Here is a 26,581-nt window from a genome sequence, read left to right as displayed (position 1 = left end):
CTATATTGCCAAAGCTGTCCCATCCAGTTGAATTTTAAGTAACATCTGTGGTCACCTCGTATAGGCACTGAATAGCAGTAACAAAGGTTTCCATTTTAAAATGAATATATTGTACAAATGTATTCAATTTGGTCAGATCTATGATGATGCAACAACCACCATCTTTTTTGATTTTGGTAAAGATATTGGACACGAATTCTAGCGGTTCGTGTTGGGATTTTTCAATTACCCCTTTTGCGTAAGGCCGCTCCAGTTCAGCCTGCGGCTCTGATTTTTCTTTACCGGAAAGTACGAACATTCGGTTCGGTATATGTTGAACTGGAGGGCTGTACTTGTGTATAATTCTATTGTATATCCCTGGATACTGCTTAAATATAAGTATCGGTAGTTAACATACTCCATGCATCCAGAAAGGAGAGTAATCTCCCCCCCCCCCCCCAACCTCCATGCTCCCTGCAATTTGTAGGGAACCAGACCCACCTACCTCCATAGTTACCAGTGGCAGGTTTACTTCTTTTTGTAAATCCTTCGTTGATGTTGAGGCGTCGATGTCTGGGTTTGTGGTTTGGTTGATGTTGGAGGTTTGCGTATCTTCCAAGAAGGCCAGTCTGGGCCATGGCCTAAGAAAGACTCATGTTTGGTGTACCGGACCTTCGAGCTTTCACCAGTCAGTCTTGTTCTACTGGTGGGTGCGTAAGGGTGCTGTCTATGGCCGTGTGTTGCAAAGCAGTGCCAGTGCATCCTGTTGGTCCTGCGACATGTCCTTCTCATCCACTGTGCGGGTGAAAGCTGTTATCCCCGCTGTTTAGGAGTTTCCATATACAATTATTTACGACAGGAAACATTCCGGGATATACAGTTACCCGTTGTCAGGTGTCCTCCAGGTTTTGGCCAGTCTGGTCTGGCTGTATGAAGTTGCACACCATGTCCAGTAGATTTTCACGTTCCTGCACCCCCTGCACACTTGATTTCTGTTCTGCAAACCCCTCTTCAGGATCAGCCCAGAACTGACCCCCAGTACTCCCCTCTGATGAGGGAGAAGCACTGTGCAGCCCTACAAGAGGTGCTGCTGTGGGTTTTACATAGGGCTCGACTCCATCTCCCGGAGCCTGTCACGTTGGAGCAAATGCTCCACACACCGCTCCATCCGGCTCCAGCGCTCATGGTCGCTGGCCGCCCGCGGCTGCTCAAAGTCGGACTCCTCTGAGTCCACGACTTTGATGGTTTTTTGTCTTGCCTTACCGCACGGCCGCGCGGGGACAAACACTACCGCAGAGTAAATCACTTACCTGCAGGTCGCGGTTTCAAACTTACCGCTGCGGGGGAACGCTCCACTCCGCCTGTCGTTTCGCAAGCGTGAAAGCGATATGACACGCATGCGTCCTGGCGGGGTTCTTCACGTAGTCACTCACGTGACTCCGAAGTAAAATTGAAGCTACAACACCATAAACAATTTTGCACATCTTCCATTTGCTATTTGTCATTAGGTTTTACATTGACCTTGCATACAACCCATATTATTGTGACCCTGAGCATATTATGAATCAATCACAAACGCACCTGGAGATGTGAAACAAAGAAAGTACTACATTTTCATTAAAACCTCAGTGTTTACACCTTCGCTAGACAGCAGTGATGAGCAGACTGAAGTCTCCTATTTGTCAATCTATCGGAAGGTTGGTTACTGAATTATATTGTTATTGTCTTCCAGGGTTACATCTGAGCTTCTTCTGCTAATGCATTATTTCTAAGCAGCAAATCAGTCAGAAAAGTGCCAAGGTTACAAGTAACAATGGTAATGCAGTAAAAAGTGATCTGTGGTTAATAGCAATCAGGTTCTCATCAACAGTACAGTGATAAAGATCATCAATCAGTACATTTTGCATCCCTTCAGGTTGGGAAGTTCTCTCTTTAATAGGTGAAGAGAAATCTGCAGTCCACACCAGCAGAAAATCTGCACGCAGAAGTGAAATAAATTTTCTTTAAAGAAAGTAGTGATTCCATCTGTTTGAAAGCGAGCTGAAGATAGACACACAATGCTGGAGTAACTCCACGGGTCAGGCAGCATCTCTGGAGTAATGGAATAGGAGGCATTTCGTGTCGAGACCCTTCTTGAGTCTGAAGAAGTCTGAAGAAGGGTCAAGACCCAAAACCTCACCTATTCCTTTTCTACAGAGATGCTGCCTGACCCGCAGAGTTACCCCGGCATTTTGTGTCTATCTTTGTTGTAAACCAGCATCTGCAGTTCCTTCCTACACATGAAAGCTAGCTGATTCATGAGATTCACGGCTTTGCTAATTTTCATTTCTCCATATCTACGTTAGTAAAAGGTTTATAAACATCTCCTTAAATTAGCAGTTCCCTTTAAATGTCACAGGCAACTCAATTTCTGATCTTAAGTTACCATGGAACCATTACTGAATCACAATAAGAAGGGAAGCAAATTTCAGATGCAGGATTCTTGAGAAAAATCCTGACCCCAAATGTCATCTGTCCATTTCCCTCCACAGATGCTGCCTGACCCGCTGAGTTCCTCCAACAGTTTGTTTTGTAGTTAAAAATGGAGATGTATCTGGTGGGGGTAAATAGTGCAATCAATAGGGCCCGGAAAAAGTGACATTAGGACATTTATGTCCCATTTACTCAACAGAAGTCACATAAGTATTTGTCAAGGACTCAATGCACATATGGAAACTGTGGTACAAAGGAAGAAAAAGCTCTTTAAAGCTGTTGGATTTTCTCTCATTCTAAGCAAGGTGAGGAGAAGGTGATAATGAGTGGATACAAACAGTGAAACTCAGCAGGACAACAGTGAAACTAGTACGATGACTAGGCTGGGGGAGGGATGGAGAGAGAGGGAATGCAAGGGTTACTTGAAGTTAGAGATATCAATATTCATACTGCTGGGTTGTAAGCTGCCCAAGTGAGCTATGAGGTGCTGTTCCTCCAATTTGCATTGGGTCCAACTCAGGCTGTGGTGAGACTTTACAGCCTTCACTCCTCCTTCTAGATACACCTTAAATTCCATCTCTATGGCTGTCTTTGGTCACCTGTCCTGAAATCTCTTTCTGTGGCTCAGTGTAAACCATTAAGGGCCTGTCCCACTTAGGCGACTCTTTAGACGACTGCCAGGGACTAGTTTTAATGGAATTCACCTGGCGACAACCTACGACAGCATCTACGACAACACCTACATCAACCTACGATGACTTACGACAGCAAAATTGTTGCCACTGGCGGCGAAAATTTTTCAACATGTTGAAAAATTTGCAGCAGTCGCTTGTAGTCGCCCAAAAAATCACCTGTGGGACAGGCCCATTAATTAATATTATATGCAGCTTTGGAAAATGTTATTACATATGATACGATATGATATGATAAAACTTTATTCATCCCCGGAGGGAAATTAATCTGCCGACAGTCACAACACACAAGCTACACAAAAACTAGAAATTAAAAGTGAAAACAAAATGAATAAGACAAGCGACTGTTGGTTGGCTGCCGTGAGCACGGCGCCTTCACCGGAACAAATGAATAAACAAACAAACAAACACAGAGTTATCACCTGGGCAGAGGATTATAACCTAGAGTGCCCCCCCCCCCCCCCCCCTCCACCACACCGGGTCCCCTTTTGTTCTCCCACCGTCCCTCACAGCGGTCCCCCCACACCGGGTCCCCATTGTCTTCCCCTCCCCCCTCACGCTCATCAACCGCGAGGCCCCACTGCCACCGAGGCCCATGTTGCCGCTGAGGCACCCGCTGCCGCCAAGGCCTACATTGCCGCCGAGGCTCCCTCTGCTGCCAAGGCCTACGTTGCCGCCGAGGCTCCCTCTGCCACCGAGTCTACCGCTGCCGCCGCCAAGGCTCCCATTGCCGCTACCGCTGAGGCTCCTTCGGCCCATGCAGGTCTCGCCGCCCAGCTTCTCCGCAGTCCCCTGGGAGGCCTATGAGGCAAGTCAGGCCAACCAGGGCGCCTTCCAGTCCTGCGCAGCTCCCCAGGACACTCCAGCCGCGTGCGCTGCTCCCTGGGACATTAAAGGCATTGTATCAATGCAGGTGCCTCCTGGTGTTTTAACTGCAGGCCCCAAAGTTGAACTCAGTCAACATTATTAAAGCGAAAGATCAAGAGAGGTTGCCTGGTGATTGCAAACTACGATATTGCTGTCTTTCACAAATCGTCTGGTGCGGAAATCAAGTTATTGACTGTTGCAGTGACACATAATTATGGCTTGATCATCATGCATAAAGCAGTGTCTCCTGTCAGTCCATTACAACATGGGAGGTTTCACAGTGAGATTTTGAGAGGGAAAGGTTAGGGGAAGGCAAATCCACGTTAATAGTGGCAGGACATACAGTATGTTTCTTTGTTCCGTGGCTAGTTTTGCATGGCATTGTGATTGAAGTGATTTTCTGAAACAAGCTCCATGTACTGAAACCAACAGTGGTCACTGATGCCATTATTGAGGTTCACGTGATGAAAATATGATGAGCTTGCAGAAATGTTTACCTCTGTAAATAAAGAACAAAAGTTTCACAATCCCACCAAACCATGCAGTCATTCATTCCTGCAACTTCACAGATTCAAGCGTGTTTATTCCTCAGAGGTACCGGATATGAACCCAAACAATGAAATTCTTACTTGCAGCAGCTACGCAGGCACATAAGATGCAACAGCAAAACTACAATAAATTATCGGTTATTCTAAGTTAACTTGAACACGACAGTGCAAAAAACAAAGTATGCAGAGCAACCATACCATAGTGGTGGAAAGACTGTAGTGGTCCAGTGGTGAGGTAGAGTTGTAACTCAACCATGAACTATGAACTCTTTGGTTCCATTAAAGACTTTAGTTTTTCTTTGCACTGGTATTGGTGCTATTAATTTATTGAATTTGAGTTTATTATATTTTACCTCAGTGCAATATGTTTACAGCTGTTCTGCTGCTGCATGTAAAAATGTTGTTGTTCCGTTGTCGGTACGTGTGACTATTAAACACGTATGACTCTCTTGTGTAGGGTATTTCAAGAACCTGGTTGTTAATGGGAATGTTATGTGAATATACTGAATTCATAGAATAATTCTGAAGGTCGATACGATGGCGGGTACTATATATATCCCCGTGCCTTTAAACAGAAATGTTGTGGCATTATTAATAGTTAATTACCATAACTCTACCCTTAATGTATTAATCTTTTTTACTTAGTGTTGTATTTATTTTACTCAATGAGAAACCTAGAACTTAAAGTCATAGTCAAAGAGTGATACAGCGTGGAAACAGGCCCTTCGGCCCAACTTGCCCACACCGGCCAACATATCCCAGCTACACTAGTCCCACCTGCCTGTGTTTGGTCCATATCCCTCCAAACCTGTCCTATCCATGTACTTGTCTAACTGTTTCTTAAACATTAGGATAGTCCCAGCCTCAACCGCCTCCTCTGGCAGCTTGTTCCATACACCCACCACCCTTTGTGTGAAAAAGTTACTCCTCAGATTCCTATTAAATTTTTTCCCCTTCACCCTAAACTTATGTCCTCTGGTCCTCGATTCACCTCCTCTGGGCAAGAGACTCTGTGCATCAACCCGATCTATTCCTCTCATAATTTTATAAGCTAACAGACTTTCTTGGGCCATAATTACTCATATACAGTAGACAGATGAAAATGAACAGCCCAAATCTGACATGTATACACAGCAGATGTGTTTTGTCATTGGCACATTACACAATATAAAGAAAAAGAAAGAAAATCAGAACCTAGATAAGACTGCTGGAATTATCCATAGACAAACACATTGCTTGTATGAGTTATTTTTGTTGTGTAATATTTATGACTTTTGCATTGACTCATGCATTTCTTTGGTATTATTGTTACTGGTAACCAGGATGGATATGCTGTGGTTTCTCCTGAAGGCTGTGTGATTTTCCGATTGGTTAGCCTGGAGACAAGGTTCACACAATTTGTTAGGTGTTGGCCATACTTGAACTTGAAAGTTGAAATGACCTGAAGCAGCACTTCAGTTGTATCGCCTCCAGATCAGACCATGGCAGATGCCAACAAAAGCGTCATTATGGAAAGGGGAGTCAAGCATGTAGCATGGGGTTCCCAGGACAGCGTCCAGATATTTAAGAAATACCTTTGGCATGCTTCTTCCACAACATTACCTATGGATAGACACAAAAGGCTGGAATAACTCAGCGGGTCAGACAGTATCTCTGGAGAAAAGGACTGGGTAAAGTTTCGGGTCAAGACCCTTCTTCAGACTGGGAGCCAGGGGAAAGGGAAACAAGAGATATAGATGATGACGTATAGATATTGAACAATGAATGAAAAATATTCAAGGGGGATGCAAGGGCTAGTTGAAGTTAGAGAAAGGGGCGGCACGGTTTGCGCAGTGGTAGAGTTGATGCCTTACCGGAGACCTGGGTACGATCCCAACCACGGGTGCTGTCCCTACGGAGTTTGTACGTTCTATCTGTGACTGTATGGGCTTTCTCAGAGATCTTCGGTTTCCCCCAAATTCGAAAGTAGGTAAATTGGCTGGTATCATTGTAAATTGTCCCTAGTGTGTAGGATAATGTTAATGTGCGGGGATCGCTGGTCTGTGCGGACTCGGTGGGCTGAAGGGTTCTGTTTCCGCGTTGTATCTCTAAAACTAAAACTAAAACAAAATCAATGTTCTTACCACAAGGTCATAAGCTGCCCAAGCGAAATGTGAGATGCTGTTCCTCCAATTTGTGATTAGCCTCACTCTGACAATGGATGAGGCCTAGGACTGAAAGGTCAGTGTGGGAATGGGAAGGGGAATTAAAGTGTTTGGCAACCGGGAGATCAGGTAGGTGCAGGCGGACTGAGCGAATGTGTTCAGCGTTCAACCATGGTGTTCAACCATGGATCTCCTCAGGGTTTGTCCGCCATAGACTCAAAACTGTTCTAACAAAAACTGTCAATGACATCTGCTTTGATTTCCACATTAAACCCACCTCTGCACCAGACACAGCATTTTGGACACCTGTCAAGTGTCAGCTTAATCAGGCAAAAGAGGTACAGAAGTGTGAAAACACACACCTCCAGATTCTGGGACAATTTCTTTCCAGCTGTTATCAGGCAACTGAACCATCCTATCGACAACCAGAGAGTGAACCTGGGCTACAATCCACCTCAGTGGAAACCCTTGGACTATCTTTAATCGGACTTTACTGGACTTTATCTTGCACTATAAGTTATTCTCTTTATCATGTATCAGTACACTGTGGATGGCTTGATTGTAACCATGTCGTTTTTCCGCTGACTGGTTCGCACACTACAAAAGCTTTTCACTGTACCTCGGTACACGTGACAATAAACTAAACTAAACTTAACTCAACTAAACTCAACTAAACTATACCTGAACAGAATCAGTTAGGGATTGTAGGATGGGACTAAAATAGCCAAGGATTGATAATAAAGCTCCTTTGGTGTATCGGTCATTCTGTCATCATTCCAGTTGCACATTGTTGGCTTGAGCCACTTTCCAACTGGTTACAATTTCACACCATCATAAAATTCTTCAAGAATGAACTGTAGTTTCTATATCTATATCCTAGAGGGGTGTCACTTGCTGCATACCCAAAGGATCCAGTTATTGACAATTAGAGCTGGCTGCGCTAAAGTCCTGACCAAGGAATTTTACTACATGCTTACTTATTCTGTGATGAAATATTTTGAGTGATACCGTTATCTTAAAAGAGTCATAGTCAGAGAGTCATACAATGTGGAAACAAGCCATTTGGCCCAACATGCCCACACCGACCAACATGTCCCACATACACTAGCCCCACTTGCCTGCGTTTGGCCCATATCCCTCTAAACCCTCATATCCATGTACCTGTCTAATTGCTTCTTAAATGTCGTGTTAGTACCTACTTCCTCTGGCAGCTCGTTCCATACACCACCACCCTTTCTGTGAAAAAGTTACCCCTCAGGTTCCGACTGTCCCCCATAATGTCGTTACTTTCTATCTAACTTTAGTTTTCTTTTGACAAAGTCGTACAATTTTGGATTAACTGGAAAAAATAGGTGACAATTCGGGTGAAAATTTGTGTGAAAATTTGTGTGAAAAATTTACCTCACATTCCGACTGTCCCCCATAATGTTGACACTTTCTCTCTAACTTCAGTTTTCTTTTGAATTAAATGTCATACAATTTATCACCCAGAATACTGTATCTCAATAATTCCTTTCTGAGAGATAGTTCAGTATGTATTTGGACAGTTGATAAATCCTGAGAGGATCTTTGAAGAGCAGTGAGTTCGAAAAGGCTTGTCATTCTGAAATTCCCAAAAGCGAAGAAACACTGCATGTTACAGGCTGCTTACACAACATGCCAAGGAGAAGCCTCACCATCACTTATCAGAGGAACCAGGGGCGAGAAACAAATATAACATAGAAACATAGAAACATAGAAAATAGGTGCAGGAGTAGGCCATTCGGCCCTTCGAGCCTGCACCGCCATTCAATATGATCATGGCTGATCATCCAACTCAGTATCCTGTACCTGCCTTCTCTCCATACCCCCTGATCCCTTTAGCCACAAGGGCCACATCTAACTCCCTCTTAAATATAGCCAATGAACTGGCCTCAACTACCTTCTGCGGCAGAGAGTTCCAGAGATTCACCACTCTCTGTGTGAAAACAGAGAGTGGTGAATCTCTGGAATTCTCTGCCGCAGAAGGTAGTTGAGGCCAGTTCCTTGTCACATTACCCAAAGTCCAAATACTAAAAGCAACTAGATTTTAATATTTTTTTTAAATGCATGATTTTCTGCTTTGAAAACTCTGATTGCCCTCTAAGCTACCGTGCTCTTCAACATTGGCACCTTCAGCTACCAGTTGCCAGGCTTGCAAATGTAGGCCTTTGCCATCTGCCTCTGACCTGGCCTCCACAATCTGGCAATGCCCTTGTCGCAGTTCCCCAATCCATTCTGGTTTGATAATTGTTCATCATTAGTTGTTCATAAATAAATAAAATAACATTGTTATGTGCTATTAAACGAAAAAGGTTGGGAACTCCTGTACTAAGGATTCAATACAATAAAATATAATCGTAATCTGTATGATTTCCAAAGTGTGCCTTAATGTTCATGAAATTATGAAACTCATCCCCCATGTTCATCAGAATTTAATATCCCAAGGACTGTCTTGGTGATAAATCTCTGTCTCTTGTAATATTGCGGTGCCTTGTCCCTGTCCCACTTAGGAAGCCTGAACGGAAACCTCTGGAGACTTTGCGCCCCATCCAAGGTTTCGGTGCTTTCCCGGAGGTTGCAGGTGGTTGCCGGAGGTTGCAGGTAGTGGAAGCAGGTAGGGAGACTGACAAAAACCTCCGGGAACCACACGGAAACCTTGGGTGGGGCGCAAAGTCTCCAGAGGTTTCCGTTCAGGTTTCCTAAGTGGGACAGGGGCATTATTGACCTTTGGACTCACTATGAGCAACACCATGGGTGATCTGCTAACATTTAAGATGATCTCTGATATCTACAGGATGATAACTTGATATCCAAAGCCTGGTTCACATACAAACAATGAAAAGTTGCCAGGTTGCACACATTTCCAGAAGGCCTTTGGTAAAGTGCCGCATGTGAGGCTGCTCAGCAAGATGAGAGTTTATTAAGGTTGCTTTTCCGGGTTGGTTCCGGTGACCAGTGGTCTTCCGCAGGGGTCGGTGTTGGGTCCGCTACTTTTCACATTGTATATTAATGATTTGGACGATGGAATTGAAAGCTTTGTCGCTAAGTCTGCAGATGATATGAAGATAGGTGGTGGGGCAGGTAGCGTAGAGGAAGCAGGGAGATTGCAGAAGGACTTGGACAGGTTGGGAGAGTGAGCAAAGTAGTGACAGATGGAATACAGTGTGGTAAAGTGGGTGGTCATACACCTTGGTAGAAGGAATAAAGGCATAGACTATTTTCTAAATGGGGAGAGGATCTAGAGATAGGAGGTGCAAAGGGACTTGGGAATGCCAGTGCAGGATTCCCAAAGGGTTAATTTGCAGATTGAATAGGTAGTAAGGAAGGCAAATGCAATGTTCGCATTCATTTCGAGAGGACTATAATATAAAAGCAGGAATGCTGTACCTGAAGCAAGGGTCTTAGTGTGAAGGCAGAACAAAGTAGAGGTGTTTCATTTTGCACAAAGAAATGATTTAAAATTCAATTAAAAAAAACTACAAGGTGTAAGTTTACCAGGGAAAATAATAATTTCTAAGCCATAATGGGGACAGATGTTGTCTTTTCATCTGGTTTAATATATTACCATTCTGTTATCTTTCTGAACTTTCTCTTCTCTGTCTAGATTATCGGGGGGGTTAAACATGTAGTAACTTCAGCATATTGTACTTTCCCTCCTTGTGTTCAACTGCCTCAGAGGTCTATTCCTAAAGGGAAATTATAATTGCCTAATGACTTCCTGTCTCTTTTTATCTACTTGAGACATAATGGCTGTTAATGTTTGTACACATTTCTTTGACCAGGATATCCTGGATTCATATAGTGTCCCTGTATATATTCCCTCGCTAATAAAAATGGTTGGGCTAATGCCCCCTTTGACTAAATAAAAAGGAACACAAAGTACCAACTGGTCAATTTCCCCTCATAAGAATTTTTTATATTTTTTCCTTCTTACAAGAATGTGGTCTAGCATTGCTCTGTATCCACCATTCAGCTCAGATTGAAAAGAAAGACAAATATCAAATTTACTCTCTCTTGATGGACTTAATTATTCATAATTCACCTATTGAACCAGTCTGAATAGGGTCTCGGCCATTACCTATTCCTTTTCTCCAGAGATGCTGCCTGACCTGCTGAGATTCCAACATTTTGGGTCAATCTTCAGTATAAACAAGCACCTGCAATTCCTTCCTGAAGTTCCTTCCTGCTCCATTGCAAAATCTCCTCAAGGTAGGCCTATTTTGAAGAAGTTCTCCTCCTCTCTCCAACAGGAGTTCTGGAGTCTGAAGAAGGGTCTTGACTGGAAACATCACTTATTCCTTCTCTCCAGAGATGCTGCGTGACTCGCCGAGTTACTCCAGTATTTTTTGTCCACCTATTGAAGTATGATTTCAATCAATGCATCTTCTCAATGTGAATATTTTTTCCTAGGTCAGTTCCCGAGTGGGCTTCAGAACTTAAAACATAACAACATAGAAATGGGAGTGAACTATTGAGCCTCGCTTACCTCTTCTGTCAAGTAATGAGTGGTGCATTTCCTAATTCTATTTACCTCCATTTGTTTTATTCTTAACTAACAAAACAAAATTATAATTTGAGCAAATATTTAATGTTTTTTGTGGCTATGCTAATCATTACAACTTCACAAGACAATGAAAGTGCTATTTGTTGTAACATGCAAAACATTATTTCATACAGAAGCCTACCATGATTTACAAAAATGATTCTGAATCGAATGCTTTGAAAACCAGAATAAGATCGCGAAATGTTAATGACCTAATCCAAAATCAGCACTGGTTCATCCAGGAGAAAAGAGTTAAAAATCTCTGAATAGAAAGCCTTATTGGTAAATGTAAGACAAATGAACCAGTTGAATTTGTTTTTTGGTTCAAGCATGGTTCTTTTATCAAATAAAATAGCGTGTATCGAAATAATTTATTTTGCAAAATATTTTCCTCAATAACTCTCATCCACGTCTTCTCTGTGTCCCATGGTTCAGCTCCCGCCTCCACCCCCCCCAAATGGAAATAGGATTCACCTGGTTCTCACCTATCACCCCCACCAGCCTCCACATCCAACCAATCATCCTCCAATATTTCCGTAACCCTAACTTGATCCCACCACGAGTAACATCTTCCAATGCCCATCCCTTTCCACCTTCTGCTGAGATCACCCTCCACAACTCTGTGGTTGACTCATGCCTCCCCACCCACACCACCCTACCCGTACTTTCCCATGCACCTGCAGGAGATGTAACACCTGTCCCTGTACCTCCTCCCTTGCCTCCCACCAGGAAACCCAACAGTCCTTCCAGGTGAGGCAGAGATTCACATGCACCTCTTCTAACCTTGTGTACTGCATCCAGTGTTCCTGATGTGGCCTCCTGTACATTGGCGACACCAGGCGTAGATTCAGCTACCATTTTGCTGAACACTTGCGCTCGGATCGCTGAGGCCTACTGGATCTCCCAGTTGCCAAGTATTTTAACCCCTTCCCATTGATACACTGATCTTTCTGTCCTGGGCCTCCTCCATGGCCAAACAGGGGGTAAAGCACCTCATTTTCTGCACGGTAGCTTACAACCCAACATTGAACTTTACAATTTTATGTAACTTCTAACAACCCCACCCCCCCCTCCATTTTCTCCCTCCCACCGCCCATATCTCTCTCCCCCCTCTGCTGTGCTCCACCTGGACTCCAAGTTATTTCTCTCAGCCCCCCCCCCCCCCCTCTTACATTGAGGAAGTGCAGCGTAGGTTCACCAGGTTAATCCCCGGGATGGCGGGACTGACATATGATGAAAGAATGGATTGACTGGGCTTATATTCCTGGAATATAGAAGGATGATAGGATATCTTATGTTCCCCATGTTGGGGGAGTCCAGAACCAGGGGTCGCAGTTTAAGAATAAAGGATAGGCCATTTAGGACTGAGATGAGGAAAAAGTTTCTCAGCCAGAGAGTTGTGAATCTGTGGAATTCTCTCCCACAGAAGGCAGTGGAGGTTAATTCACTGGATGTATCCAAGAGAGAGTTGGATATATCTCTTAGGGCTAACGGAATCAAGGGATATGTGGAAAAGGCGGGAACAGGGTACTGATTGTGGATGATCAACCATGATCATTTTGAATGGCGGTGCTGGCTCGAAGGACAGAATGGCCTACTCCTGCACCTATTTTCTATGTTTCTATGTTTCTTCATTCATCTCTCTGGCTTCACAATTTGCAACTCTTCCATCGGTCTGTCTCACACCTTTTGGTTTTATATCTGGCCTCTGGTGCAACTATCTGCTTATCAAAACCTCCTCACCTCTGGCCATCTATCATCTGCTATGCTTTGTCCTATCTCCTCTCTCCCAGTTGTCTTTCCCTCCTTCCCCCTACAATCAGCCTGAAGAAGGATCCCCATCCGAAACATCGTCTATCCATGTATCGGGACACTGTGAATGGCTCAATTATAATCATGTATTGACTATACGCTGACTGGTTTGCATGCAATGAAAGATATTCACTGTACTTCAGTACACGTGACAATAAACTAAACTCAACTCTCCAGAGATGCTGCCTGACCCGTTAAGTTATTCCAGCACTTTGTGTCCTTTTTTGTATACCCGCATCTGAATTTCCTTGTTTCTACATTCTACCTTAATTTTGATCCTCGTTCATTTGTTATAATCCTTGCAGTCAGTTTCATTAGCTAATAACTAGGAATTACTATTGATTAGTAGAGTGGGAAATGCAAGAAGAAATAACTTTAAAAAAATCATCAATAAAGAGTGTGGAAGATAATTTTGGAAATATTTTGATACATTTTCAGTGAAAATGTCAATTGATTCTCGAGAAGCTGCAAATTCTTCATCAAGGTCAGAATTAGAGTAGTACTTTGTGTTTCGCCTGACAGTGGAAAATTGAGAGAAAGGGTAATATTTCTGCACTGATTGCAATATGGTTGCAATTGATTTTATAACAGAAGAAGAGATAAAAGGGTGAACAAAACATTTCAGGAGATTTAATGATGAAACACCGAGTGCATAGTGAAAGAATAACTATAAGAACTGGGCGAAATACTTTTCTGCGTGTGGAGATTCTCCAAACTAAATGTATAAGTATATGTAAAATAAGTGTGATAAAGAAAAAAAGCTACAACCTTGAATCATAAGATTAAAGAGAATATTAAAGAAGAGGTTGATGTTGAGAAGACAGGCCATACAACAATAGTACATTACTTTCATATTAAAAGCAAATTTGGGGTGTTGATATTACATTCCAGGTCTTAGTTTAGTTTAGTTTAGAACTTGCTGAAGTGAACTGGAAAATGAGGGCCGCAGTACTGAGTAAAATATTGGTGCTGCAGAATGACAAGTCTTCAGCTCAATCAGGAGCTGAAGACTTGTCATTCTGCAGCACCAATATTTACGTTATAGGAGTAGAATCAGGCCGCTCGGCCTATCGAGTCTACCCCGCCATTCAATCATGGATCGTCTCTGCCAAATAATACAATTTTCCTGCCTTTTTCCCATAACTCTTGACATAGAAACATAGAAAGTAGGTGCGAGAGTAGACCACCAGGTCCGTCGAGCCCGCACCGCCACTCGCTCATGGCTGAACACTAAACAGACACACTTACCCACAAACAGTAGACACAAGACACAGAACACAAGACACTACCCTTCCCTTTATACCGCTATCACCCCTCTCCACCCCAAAAACCTCGTGATCTCCTGGGGGAGGCAAAAAACCGGATAAAAACCCAGGTCCAATTCGGGAAAAAAATCCGGGAAATTCCTCTCCGACCCCAATCTAGGCGATCGACACTTGTCCAGGAGATCACTCAGGTCTTACTATACTAACCATACCTAGGTCCATATCCCTGCCCTCTCCCCGTAGCCCCTTATCCCCTTGGCAGCTAAAAAAACATCTATTTTAGTCTTAAATATATTTAAAGTTTCTGCTTCCACTGCTCCCTGGGGCAGTGAATTCCATAAATTAACCACCCTCTGGGTGAAGAAGTTCTTCCTCATCTCAGTTTTAAAAGAGCCCCCCCTTATTCTGCAACTATGTCCCCTAGTTCTAGTTTCCCCGATCATTGGGAACATCCTCGGTGCATCCACCCGATCAAGGCCCCTCACGATCTTATATGTTTCAATGAGATCGCCTCTCATTCTTCTAAACTCCAAAGAGTAGAGTTCCAGCCTACTTAACCTTTCCTCATATGTCAATCCCCTCATTGCAGGAATTAATCTTGTAAACCTTATTAAACATACTGCCGAGTGAGATAGCTGATGGACTGCTATTAATTTTCCAAATGTCCCTCAATACAGGAAGGATTCCATTAGATTAGAAATAGCATGAGGTGAGGTGATAGGAAGCAGAAAATACAAGACAGGCATCTTAACATATATTGGGAATATGTTAGAAGGTATTCATTGTCGAGTCATAAGCCACACAGCATGGAGACAGGCCTTTCAACCCAACCAGTCCATGCTGACCAAGGTGTCTTCTTGAGCTTATCCCATTTGCCAACATTTGGACCATTTCTTTCTAACCTTTCCTGTCCATGAACCTGTCCAAATGTTTTCTAATCATTGCTATTGTATCTGCCTCAACCACATCATCTGGTAGCTCGATCCATATACCCACCACCCTCTGTGTGAAAAAGTTGCTCCTCTCACTTTAAGGCCTTGATTCCTCTACAGTTCTCAGTTCTTGATTCCTCTACACTGGGACAAACTAGCCCCTTAGTACATGTGGTCCTGAGGCTGTTGGGATAGGTGACATTATTCCACTGACCTTCTGTTCAAATGAGCATGGAATGCATTGAGTTCATCAGGGAGGGACACATTGTTGCCAGTGATGCTGCCCGACCTTTGCTTTGTAGCCAGTCATAACATGCAAGCCTTGCCATAATCAATAGGTATCTGTGTGATTAGTCTGGGGCTCTAGTTGGGTCCAGAATTGTCTTTGGTGTTCCCGATGGCTTTGCAAAGATCATACTTAGATTTCCTGTATATGATGAGATCATCTAACTTGAAAAGCACATATTTGGATTCCACCAGGGAGTGGATCATTCACGGTCTCAGCCCAGTGGTATGAATATTGATTTCTCTAACTTCAAGTAACCCCGTCATTCCCTCTCTCTCTATCCCTCCCCCACCCAAGTCGCGCCAGCTTCTCATTTTCACCCAACAACCAGCCAACAATGGCCGGTCTCCTTTATCATCGTTACTTGTTTTGCCTATCTTTCATTCATTGTTCTTTATCTCTCTACATCACTGTCTATATCTCTCATTTCCCCTTTCTCTAACGAGTCTGAAGAAGGGTCTCGGCCCGAATCGTCACCCATTCCTTCTCTCCAGAGATGCTGCCTGTCCCGATGAGTTACTCCAACTTTTTGTGTCAATCTTCAGTTTAAACCAGCATCTGCAGTTCTTTCCTACAAGGTCTTTAGTTGGCGGACGCTGAGATTGACCTCTTTAGCACACCATCCTTTATACACTGATTGTGAAGGCAGCGGCTGCAGCAGTCTGAGATTTGTCTTCATCATACGGCTTCAGTAGTGTGACAAAAAGATAGATATATGCGGTATGAGGTTAGGTAACAGATCACATATGACTTTACCGAATGGAACATAAAGCATAGCTTGATCCAATGTTCCTGGAATTCATTAATTCCACTGAAAATACATGAACGGAATTTTAAAGAACTTGGGGGCCAGTGGGTAGCCACAACAAAGTGGCCACAACAAAGTTCCACATTACACTTTTGATTTGCTGTTTTTTTTTGTAAAATGCCAGGAATTAGTTCACAAGGTAAGGATGTGGATGATCTGGGGAGGGTGCTGAAGATGTTATCAGGATGTTACCCCATTTGATTAGTTATAAGGCGAAAACCAGGGCTGTTTCTCTGGGTCAGAGGCTGAGTCCAAGTCCAAGTCCATTGTTCCCTGAAAGTTGCAACGTGGTAGATAGAGGTAAAGCAGGCATGTGGTCTGCTTGGCTCCATCAGTCGGATCATTGAGTGTAAGAGTCAGGAAGTCACGATTAGGCTGCATTTGGAGTGATATGTGCAGTTCTGGACGCCCCATTACAGGTAAGAAGTGGAGACTTTGGAAGGGGTGCAAACGAGGTTCACCAAGATGTTTCTGCCCGCACAGCAGTTTAGTTTAATTTAGTTTAGTTTATCGTCAGGTGTACCGAGGGACAGTGAAAATCTTTTGTTGCGTGTATAACCAGTCATCAGAAAGACAACACATGGTTACAATCGATCCATTTACAGTGTAGACAATAGACAATAGGTGCAGGAGGAGGCCATTCGGCCCTTCGAGCCAGCCATTCAATGTGATCATGGTTGATCATCCACAATAATAGACAATGTATAGATACATGATAAGGGAATAACGTTTAGTCCAAGATAAAGCCGCAAATTCCGATCAAGGATAGTCCCAGGGTCATCATAGAGGTAGATAGCAGTTCAGCACTGCTCTCTGGTTGTGGTAGGTAGGATGATTCAGTTGCCTGATAACAGCTGGGAAGATACTGTCCATGAACCTGGAGGTGTGCGTTTGCACACAACTATAACTTTTGCCCGAGGGGAGACAGGGAGTGGCCAGGGTGTGACTCGTCCTTGATTATGCTGCTGGCCTTGCCCAGGCAGCGTGAGGTGTAAATGGAGTCAATGAAAGGGAGTTTGGTTTGTGTGATGGTCTGGGCTGCGTCCACAATTCCCTGCTATTCCTTGCGGCCTTGGATCGAGTTGATCCCAGTGGACGGGGCTGTAGGCACAGTCTGATCCCATAGACATGGCTGGGTGTATACAGTCTGATCTCAGTAGATGAGTCTGGGTGTGCAGTCTGATCCCATAGACGAGGCTTGGTGTGTACAGCACAGTCATCTACACCGAGTTCCCTGCATTAGTCAGCGGGCGGGCGCCCTCTGCCGCTGTCGCCACCAGCAGTGGGTGTTTCCCCGGGAGGAGGTGGGTCGGGCTGACTGCTATAAAGGAGCCCGCAGCCCGGGGGAGCCTCGGAGCTGGGCAGCGATGTCCTGGGCTTGCGGCGACGTGTGTGAGTGCAGGAAGGGCCGGGCTCTGAGCAGCATCTTGTACAAGCTGCTGCAGAGCGAGGAGCCGGAGCCGGAGCCGGGACGCCTGTCAGCCGTTGTGTCCCCGGGCTGTGCCTGCCCATCCCGGCGCAGACTGGTGCTGAAGTGGCCCCACATCACCTGCGCCGAAGCCTCCGCCGTCCTGGCAAAGACCCTGGCGTTTATCCAGAACGTGCCCTGCTTCCATGCATTGCCCGGGGGAGACCAGGTCACCCTGGTGAGAAGGTGCTGGGCACCGCTCCTGGTCCTGGGACTGGCGCAAGACAAAGTCAATTTTGAAACGGTGGAGGTCACCGCCACCAGCATTTTACACATGATTTTAACCAGTGGACCCGCGGACACACACAAGGAGAGCGAGGATCTTCACACGGCTTCGGCAGCCGACATCCACACCATTAAGCGGTTTCTCAACAAGTGCTGGACCCTGGATATAACCCCCAAAGAGTACGCCTACCTGAAAGGGACCCTTCTCTTTAACCCAGGTCGGTATTTTATTCACTAATAAACTCAGTTATAATGGTTGCAAAATGTTTTCAGATGCTCCCGAGAAAGGTAAGTTAAATTACCTTAATTGCAAGTTATATTTTATTTACATCGTGAAACAAGTGGCTTAATGTTTCTTCTTCTCCGTGAACTTTAAAAGTTTGTTTACATCACAACTTCTACTCTCCTCTGCGCATCATACAGAGTAAAGGATAACCGCAAAATCAGCGTTGCACCGTAGTTCATAAATTCATAAGTGATAGGAGCAGAATTAGGCCATTCGGTCCATCAAGTCTACTCCCCCCATTCAATCACGGCTGATCTATCTTTCCCTCTTAACCCCATTCTCCCGTCTTCGCATCCATAAACCTGACATCCGTACTCCAGAGAGGGGTAGTATTCGCGGGCAGTTTCTCATTACTTACTACTGACACAGTTTGGAACATAACTCGAGTCGAGCGCTAATTCAAACAAAAAAACCTTTCTCATCTCTACAGAGGATGCACTAAACCAGCTTATCATTTTACTTTGGGCAAACGTATAACCAGGGGGCACCTACAATAATGAGAGGAACGACCACCTATCGTGTTACTGTGGGATTAATATTGGCAGGCCATTATTCTATTTCAATTCATCTTATTAAGACCTGACTTTTAGAGATCAACTGCACTTACGCCGTAGCTCGGTTTAATCACCCCTCCTCCCTGGGTTACATGCACAAGTGTGTAGAAAGGAACTGCAGATACTGGTATGTCGAAGATAGACACAAAGTGCTGGAGTAACTCTTAGGCAGCATTTTGGAGAAAAAGGATGGGGACGTTTCGGGCCCGGGCCCTTCTTCAGACCAGCTGACAAAATGTATGGAAAGGAACTGCAGATGCTGGTATATGCAGTCAAAATGTGCAAAAATGAACTGCAGATGCTGGCATGTCTGGAGTGCCCAGGTGTCTGGAGTGGATTTGAAATCTGCTGTCTACTGATTCAGACGTACCAATGAGACAACTGAGCCAATACTGACATTTCAGTTTTGTTTAAAACATATTTAGGTTCCCCCTCAAAGCTCAAAATTATGTTGGAATTGCAGGAAAACTTGGGATGTAATATATAATCCTAAATTAGCTTTCAATGTTTTACAGTGTAGGAATGAACTGCACATGCTGGTTTAAACCGAAGATAGACACAAAAAGCTGGAGTGACTCAGCGGGACAGGCAGCATCCCTGAGTAGATGGAATGGGTGACATTTCGGTTCGAAACCCTTCTTTAGACTGAAAGTCACGGGAAAGGGAAACGAGGGATATAGACGATGTAGTTAATTCCCAGGATGACGGAACTGTCATATGCTGAGAGAATGGGACAGCTGGGCTTGTTTAGAAGGATGAGAGGGAATCTCATTGAAACGTATAAGATTGTTAAGGGCTTGGACACGCTAGAGGCAGGAAACATGTTCCCGATGTTGGGGGAGTCCAGAACCAGGGGCCACAGTTTAAGAATAAGGAGTAAGCCATTTAGAACGGAGACGAGGAAACACTTTTTCTCACAGAGAGTGGTGAGTCTGTGGAATTCTCTGCCTCAGTGGAGGCAGGTTCTCTGGATGCTTTCAAGAGAGAGCTAGATAGGGCTCTTAAAAATAGCGGAGTCAGGGGATATGGGGAGGCAGGAACGGAGTACTGATTGGGGATGATCAGACATGATCACATTGAATGGTGGTGCAGGCTCTAAGGGCCGAATGGCCTACTCCTACACCTATTGTCTATTGTCTATAACAACGAATGAAAGATATGCAAAAAGTTACAATGCTAAAGGACGCAGGCCATTGTTAGCTGTTTGTGGTATTGTTTACACAATATTTTACACCTGTGCCGGAAGTGGATGTAGTACATTGATGCACCTGATGATGTGTCTGCATTTATCGAGGACGGCACTGGGAGCCCATGATAGTACAACAGGAAAGCCCCGAGGTTGAGTTATCACAGAGCGTCCTAGATGCTGGCAGAATGTGATAATGCAGCTACTAGTCTGTGACTCCATAACTATAATGGGAATACAACATGTAGACACCAGGCTCTGACCAACGTGTGAATATGCTTCTCAAGCTAAATAAATAAACGGGAATCTCATAGTCATACAGTGTTGAAAGAGGCCATCAGCCCAACTAGCCCACGCCGGCCAACATGCCCCATCTACACTAGTCTTATCTGTCTACGCTTGACCCATAACCCTCTAAACCTATCCTATCCATGTACCTGTCCAAATGAGGTAACAATAGTACCAGCCCCAACTACCTCTTCTGGCAGCTTGTGCTATAGACCCATCACCCTTTGTGTAAACAAAAGTTATCCTTCAGGTTACTATTAATCTTTCCCCCTCCACTTAAACCTATGTCCTCTTGTTCTTGATTTCCCTACTCTGAGTAAAAGACTGTGTATTTACATGATCTATTCCTCTCATGATCTTGTACACCTCTATAAGATCATCCCTCATCCTCCTGCTCTGCAAGGAATAAAGTCCTAGTCTGCTCAACCTCTCCCGATAACTCAGGCACTTGAGTCCTGCCAACATCCTCTTAAATATTCTCTGTACCATTTCCAGCTTGACAACATATTTCATAAAACACGATGACCAAAACTGAACACGTACACAAAATGTGGCTTCACCAATGTCTTATACAACTATAACATGACCTTGCAACTTCTAAACTCAATACTCTGGCTAATGAAGGCCAATCTTTATTGACCACCCTATCTACCTGTGATGCCACTTTCAAGGAACTATGTACCTAAATCCTCTTCTACAACACTATTCAGAGCCCTCCCATTCTCTGTATAGGTCCTGCCCTTTTTAGACTGCCCGAAATGCAACACCTTACATCTCTGCATTAAATTCCATCAACCATTCCTCAGCCCACCTGCCCAACCGATCAAGATCCTACTACAATTTTTGACAACCATCTTCACTATCTACAATACCACCCACTTTAGTGTCATCTGCAAACTTGCTAATCATGCCTTGTCCATTCTCTTCCAAATCATAGATATAGATGTCAAACAGCACCAAACCCTGAGGCACACCACCAGTCACAAGGTGTGATTAGGTTAGGTGAGATTACCTAACTCGTCAGTTTAGATTTGTTCACTAAAATATTCTACACTCTTTCAATGCAAATATCAACCTCTAATCAAATCTCAATGGTAATTCAATATGACTACTGTTTGATTTTGGTCTGGCTATTCAGAGAAATGCAGTAACAGCAAATCTATTACTTATTCAGACTTCTTGCACCTTTCCTCCTTTGGAAAATGAAGTTGTGAAAGTCATCATCACTTCTTGGTATTTCTTAGACTGGAAATCACCATGGGTGGGATGATGCTGTCTAAGATGACTATATGAATTAGCTCCATTAGGTCTTTGGTAATGATATGGTGTCCATGCCGACCAATATGTCTATCTAAGCCTGTCCTGTTTGGGTGTTGTGTAAGGATATCATAAGTATATTCAGAAGAGATATAGTTTGATTGTTCATCTGTTTTAAGTTTTGTTTATTGCCACATGTACCGAGGTACAGTGAAAAGCTTTTGCCGTGTGCTAGCCAGTCAGCGGAAAGACAATACGTAATTACAATTGAGCCATCCATAGTGTACAGATACATGATGAAGGAAATATCATGAATAATGTTTAGTGCAAAATAAGGCCAGTAAAATCTGATCAAAGATAGTCCGAGGGTCTCAAATGAGGTAGATAGTTGTTCAGGACTGCTCTCTAGCTGTTGGTAGGATGTTTCAGTTGCTTGACAACAGCTGTGAAGAAATTGTCCCTGAATCTGGAGGTGTGCGTTTTCACACTTCTATACCCTTTGCTCGATAGGAGAGGGGAGAAGAGGGAATAGTCAGGGTACGACTCATCCTTGATTATGCTGCTGGCCTTGCCGAGGCAGCATGAGGTGAAAATGGAGTCAATGGAAGGCAGGTTGGTTTGCGTGATGATCTGTTCTGCATCCACAATTGTCAGCTATTTCTTGTGGTCTTGGATGGAGCTGTTCCCAAAACATGCCATGATGTATTCTGCTAAAATGCTTTCTACGGCACATCTGTAGGCGTCAGTGAGAGTTGTTGGGGACATGTTGAACTTCCTAAGCCTTCTAAGGAAGTAGCGTAATTGGAATGCTGTTAGGATTGCGTTAGAATTGTCCCTCCAGCTGTTCAAAACCTTTCCAGCATTTTGCAACTCAATAGAACCACTGACCCGTCACCAGTGAACTCGCATCCCCGACCACAGTCCATTTCAGTGAGAGCTGTTTGCTTTATTGGCGGCCAAGCCATTGGATTCAGTATCCACCCACTCCAACCGCACACTGTGCCTTTGCTAATGACAGAAGAGCCTATAGCATGGAGATCACTGAGTGGAGCTCCCTCCTCTGCTGCTTCTACCATTGAGGATGTGCAGAATCTGAACGTTAGGGATGATCCTTGCCTGCATTTAAAATTAGGCAGAATCTGGATATCTGAAGTAAAACTAGAAATAGTAGGAAACACTCAGTAGATCCGACAACATTCGTGGAAGAAGATACAGAGTGAACTTTTCTGTACAAATCATGCAACCTTGTTTGTTAATACTCTTTCTCTTTCCACAGATACTGCCTGGCCTGTATTTCTTGTCTTTGCAAGTTTCTCTTCAATTCTCACATTCTCCCTTCTTGGAAATATCACTATAATTACAAGTGATTGGGTTTACAGGGAAATAAGTGATGGAGTAAGACTGGGATTGTTCTGAGAGCTGGTTGCGAGTCAATGGATGAATAGTGTCCTCCTATGTCACAAAAAGAAAAAAATATGAGATGAGATAAGGACCCCCCTCACTTCTTCTTTTCCCCTTCACCTTAAACCTATGTCCTCCAGTCCTCTAGTCCTGTGGCCCTTGTGGCTAAGGGGATCAGAGGGTATGGAGAGAAGGCAGGTACGGGATACTGAGTTGGATGATCAGCCATGATCATATTGAATGGCGGTGCAGGCTCGAAGGGCCGAATGGCCTACTCCTGCACCTAATTTCTATGTTTATTCCGCTACTCTGAGGGTGTCTAGCCAATCTATTCTGCTCATGATTTTATACACCTCCATAAGATCACCCCTCATCCTCTTGTGCTTCAAGGAATAGAGCTCCAGCCTACTCAACCTCTCCCTACAGCTCAGTCCCTCGAGTCCTGGCAACATCCTTGTAAATCTTCTCTGTTTTCTTTCTAGCTTTGAGTGATTAAAATTCAGGGGTCAGAATTGGAGAAGTGCAGGTATTCTAGAAGATTGCAATGCTGGAGGAGATGGAAGAGGTCGTAGGAACACCTTAATTGGGGGAATTGAAGACAGGACTGAGAATTTAAAATAAGACATTTCTTAACTGCATATAATGACTGCATGAGACTTGATGCACACTGGGACAGAAAAGCCAACCTGAAGCTTGTGGTGTGTAGAACAAGCCATGAGTGTGGAATTAGCAATTAACTATTTAGTTTAGTTTATTGCCACGTGTACCGAGGAACAGTGAAAAGCTTTTTGTTGTATGATAACCAGTCAGCAGAAAGACAATACATGATTACAATCAGGCCGTCCAGTGTACAGATACATGTTAAAGGGAATAACGTTTAGTGCATGGTAAAGTCTGATTAAAGATCGTCCAAAGGTCTTCAATGAGGTAGATGGTAGGTCAATTGGATGTTTCCACTGCCTGATGATAGATGGAAAGTAACTGTCCCTAAATTTGGAGGTGTGCGTTTTCACAATTCTGTACCTCTTGCCTGATGTCCCTCGACTCTGTCCAGGGACCACAACAGTCCTTTTAGGTTAGGCAGAGGTTCACTTGCACCTCCTCCAACCTCATCTACTGTATCCGTTGTTCAAGATGTGGACTCTTATACATCTACAAGATGAAATGTAGACTGAGCGATCGTTTTGTTGAACATCTTCGCTCAGTCCGTCTGAACCTACCTGATCTCCCAGTTGCAAAACTAATTCTCCTTCCCATTCCCACACTGACCTTTCTGTCCTAGGTCCCCATTGTCAGAGTGAGGCTAAATGCAAATTGGAGGAATAGCATCTCATATTTCGCTTGGGCAGCTTACAGCCCAGTGGTATGAAATAATGGTTTATCAAACTTCAAGTAACCCTGGCATTCCCTCTCTCTCTATCCCTCCCCCATCCAAGTCGCATCAGCTTCTCGTTTTCACCCAACAAACAGCTAACAATGGCCTGTTTTCCTTTATCATAGTTACTTTTTTGCATATCGTTCATTAATTGTTCTTGATCTCTACATCATTGTTGATATCTCTCATTTCCCTTATCCCTAACTAGTCTGAAGAAGGGTTTCGACCCGAAACATCACCCATTCCTTCTCTCCAGAGATGCTGCCTGTCCCGCTGAGTTACTCCAACTTTTTCACTATGGAACTCTTACCTGTTAGATAGAAGCCAAGCCATTCAACATTCATTCATTTGTACTGATTCATGGCCACAGCTAAAGTTTCCACCCTGCCATGAACATAGTCTTCCCTTTGCCTCAAGTATTCATTCGCCTTTCAAAGGTAAAATAGTTTTTGTCTCTTTAATTGCAGCAAGTTGTATTTTTAATATGTTGCAGGTTACTGTCAAGTTTAAACTGAAATGCTGATGATATGCCTACTCCCAATGTTTCCTTCTGACATACAGGGAAGCTATTTGACCCATTGAGTCGATACAACTTCTTGGAGCATTCCCGTCAGTCCCATTGCCCTCCTTACTTTTGCTGTAACTCCCTTCCCTCACATTTATTCTCCAACATGTCCATTCACATTTTTTTAGTTCTATCACCAGCCACTTCCATTCAGTATAATGTACAGTAGCCAATTAACTTGCCAAATAGCACACGTCCTTGGGATATTACTTGCATTATTATTTAAAATTGTTATCTCCTTGTTGCAAGAAAATGCACAATGAAAACCTTTTAAACAAAGCTTTACTTTCATTTGAAGTCTGTTCAATGTTGTTGTTTCTCAATCTCGGATTGCGTGTTACTCTGTTGGACACTCACACGTTGCTGTTTTCAATTTTAGAGCTTCCAGGACTACACTGTGTCGGGTACATCCAGAGTCTTCAGCAAGAGGCACATCAAGCGCTCAAAGAACATGTGAAAAGCACTTGCACGCAAGATCAGAGTCGCTTCTTCAACCTCATCATTGCACTTTCAATGGTCCGCTGCATTGGTGCAGGTGTCATTGTTGAACTGTTTTTCAGACCCATCGGCAACGACAATATAGATGACAAGTTGGTGGACATGCTCTGTGTCGATAACAAAGCTCAAGCTGCTGAGAAAATCAGCACATAGTAAACGTTGCAGCTGCCCAATTGCAGATATATAAATTATTAGTTTTTTTGCAAACAGTATTTTTGTAAAATATACAGGTATATTGCTATTCTTGCACAATTTGATTTGTTATAAATAAATGGTGTAGGTATGATATCAATGAAGTTGTTCGAGCCCTTGCAAACTTGCTCACTTTTCAACTGTGGCATGGTCCTTTTCTGATAACTGCACAGTCATATGTAATGTTTTATGACATTACTTTCCTAACCCTTTGCCATCTGCTGCATCCATTATGCACAATGAAGCTTGAAGAAGGGTCCCGATCCAAAACGTCACCTTTCCATTTTCTCCAGGGATGTTGCCTGACCCATCCAGCATTTTGCAACTACCAATGGAACTTGACCTTGAATCTCACTAATAAAATGCTGTCTGCTAGAGGATAATGGACAGCGCGGTGAATAACTAGTGTTTGGCTGTTTGCTCCATTGTATTCCATGCTCTGAGGGAAAAATAACTATGTATTCTGTGACCTTGAGGCATCAAAAGCAATATTCAGTAAGTCAATAAGAAAGATTTTAAAGCTTGGAAATAGACCAGTCGTCCCCTCTGACTTATGCTGTTAACATGGGCTGATTTCACTTAATCACCGTACCAAATCTGTACCAAATTTTCTACAGGCATTACATAGAATATAGAACAGTACAGCACAGGAATGGGCACTTTGGCCCTCAATGTATGTGCTGGGCCTGTTGCCAAGTTAAACTGATCGCATCTGCTTGTATATGATCCTTATCCCTCTATTCCCTGCACTTCCATGTGCTTACCTAAAAGCCTCTTAAATGCCACTATCATATCTGCTTCCACCACCACTCCTGGCAATACGTTCCAGGCCCCACTATATGTTTAAAAAAATAATTTGCCCTGCATGTCTCCATTAAACTTTCCCCCCTCTCACTTTATAGCTACATTCTTGAGGT

General features: G+C 43.7%; 1 protein-coding gene across 1 annotated transcript; it reads left to right on the top strand.

Annotated features, from left to right (window-relative positions):
- Positions 1 to 17,695: 17,695 nt before the first annotated feature.
- nr0b1 (nuclear receptor subfamily 0 group B member 1) lies at positions 17,696 to 25,821 on the top strand. Its single transcript, XM_033033180.1, has 2 exons — positions 17,696 to 18,280; positions 25,354 to 25,821. Exons 1-2 carry the CDS (start codon positions 17,737 to 17,739, stop codon positions 25,623 to 25,625), a joined length of 816 nt encoding a protein of 271 aa, XP_032889071.1. The 5' UTR covers positions 17,696 to 17,736; the 3' UTR covers positions 25,626 to 25,821.
- The last annotated feature ends 760 nt before the right edge of the window (positions 25,822 to 26,581 follow it).

This window comes from Amblyraja radiata, chromosome 14 (genome assembly GCF_010909765.2).
Source record: "Amblyraja radiata isolate CabotCenter1 chromosome 14, sAmbRad1.1.pri, whole genome shotgun sequence".
NCBI lineage: Eukaryota > Metazoa > Chordata > Chondrichthyes > Rajiformes > Rajidae > Amblyraja > Amblyraja radiata.
Note: the sequence above shows the minus strand (reverse complement) of the source record. Positions and strands in the feature narration are given on the sequence as shown.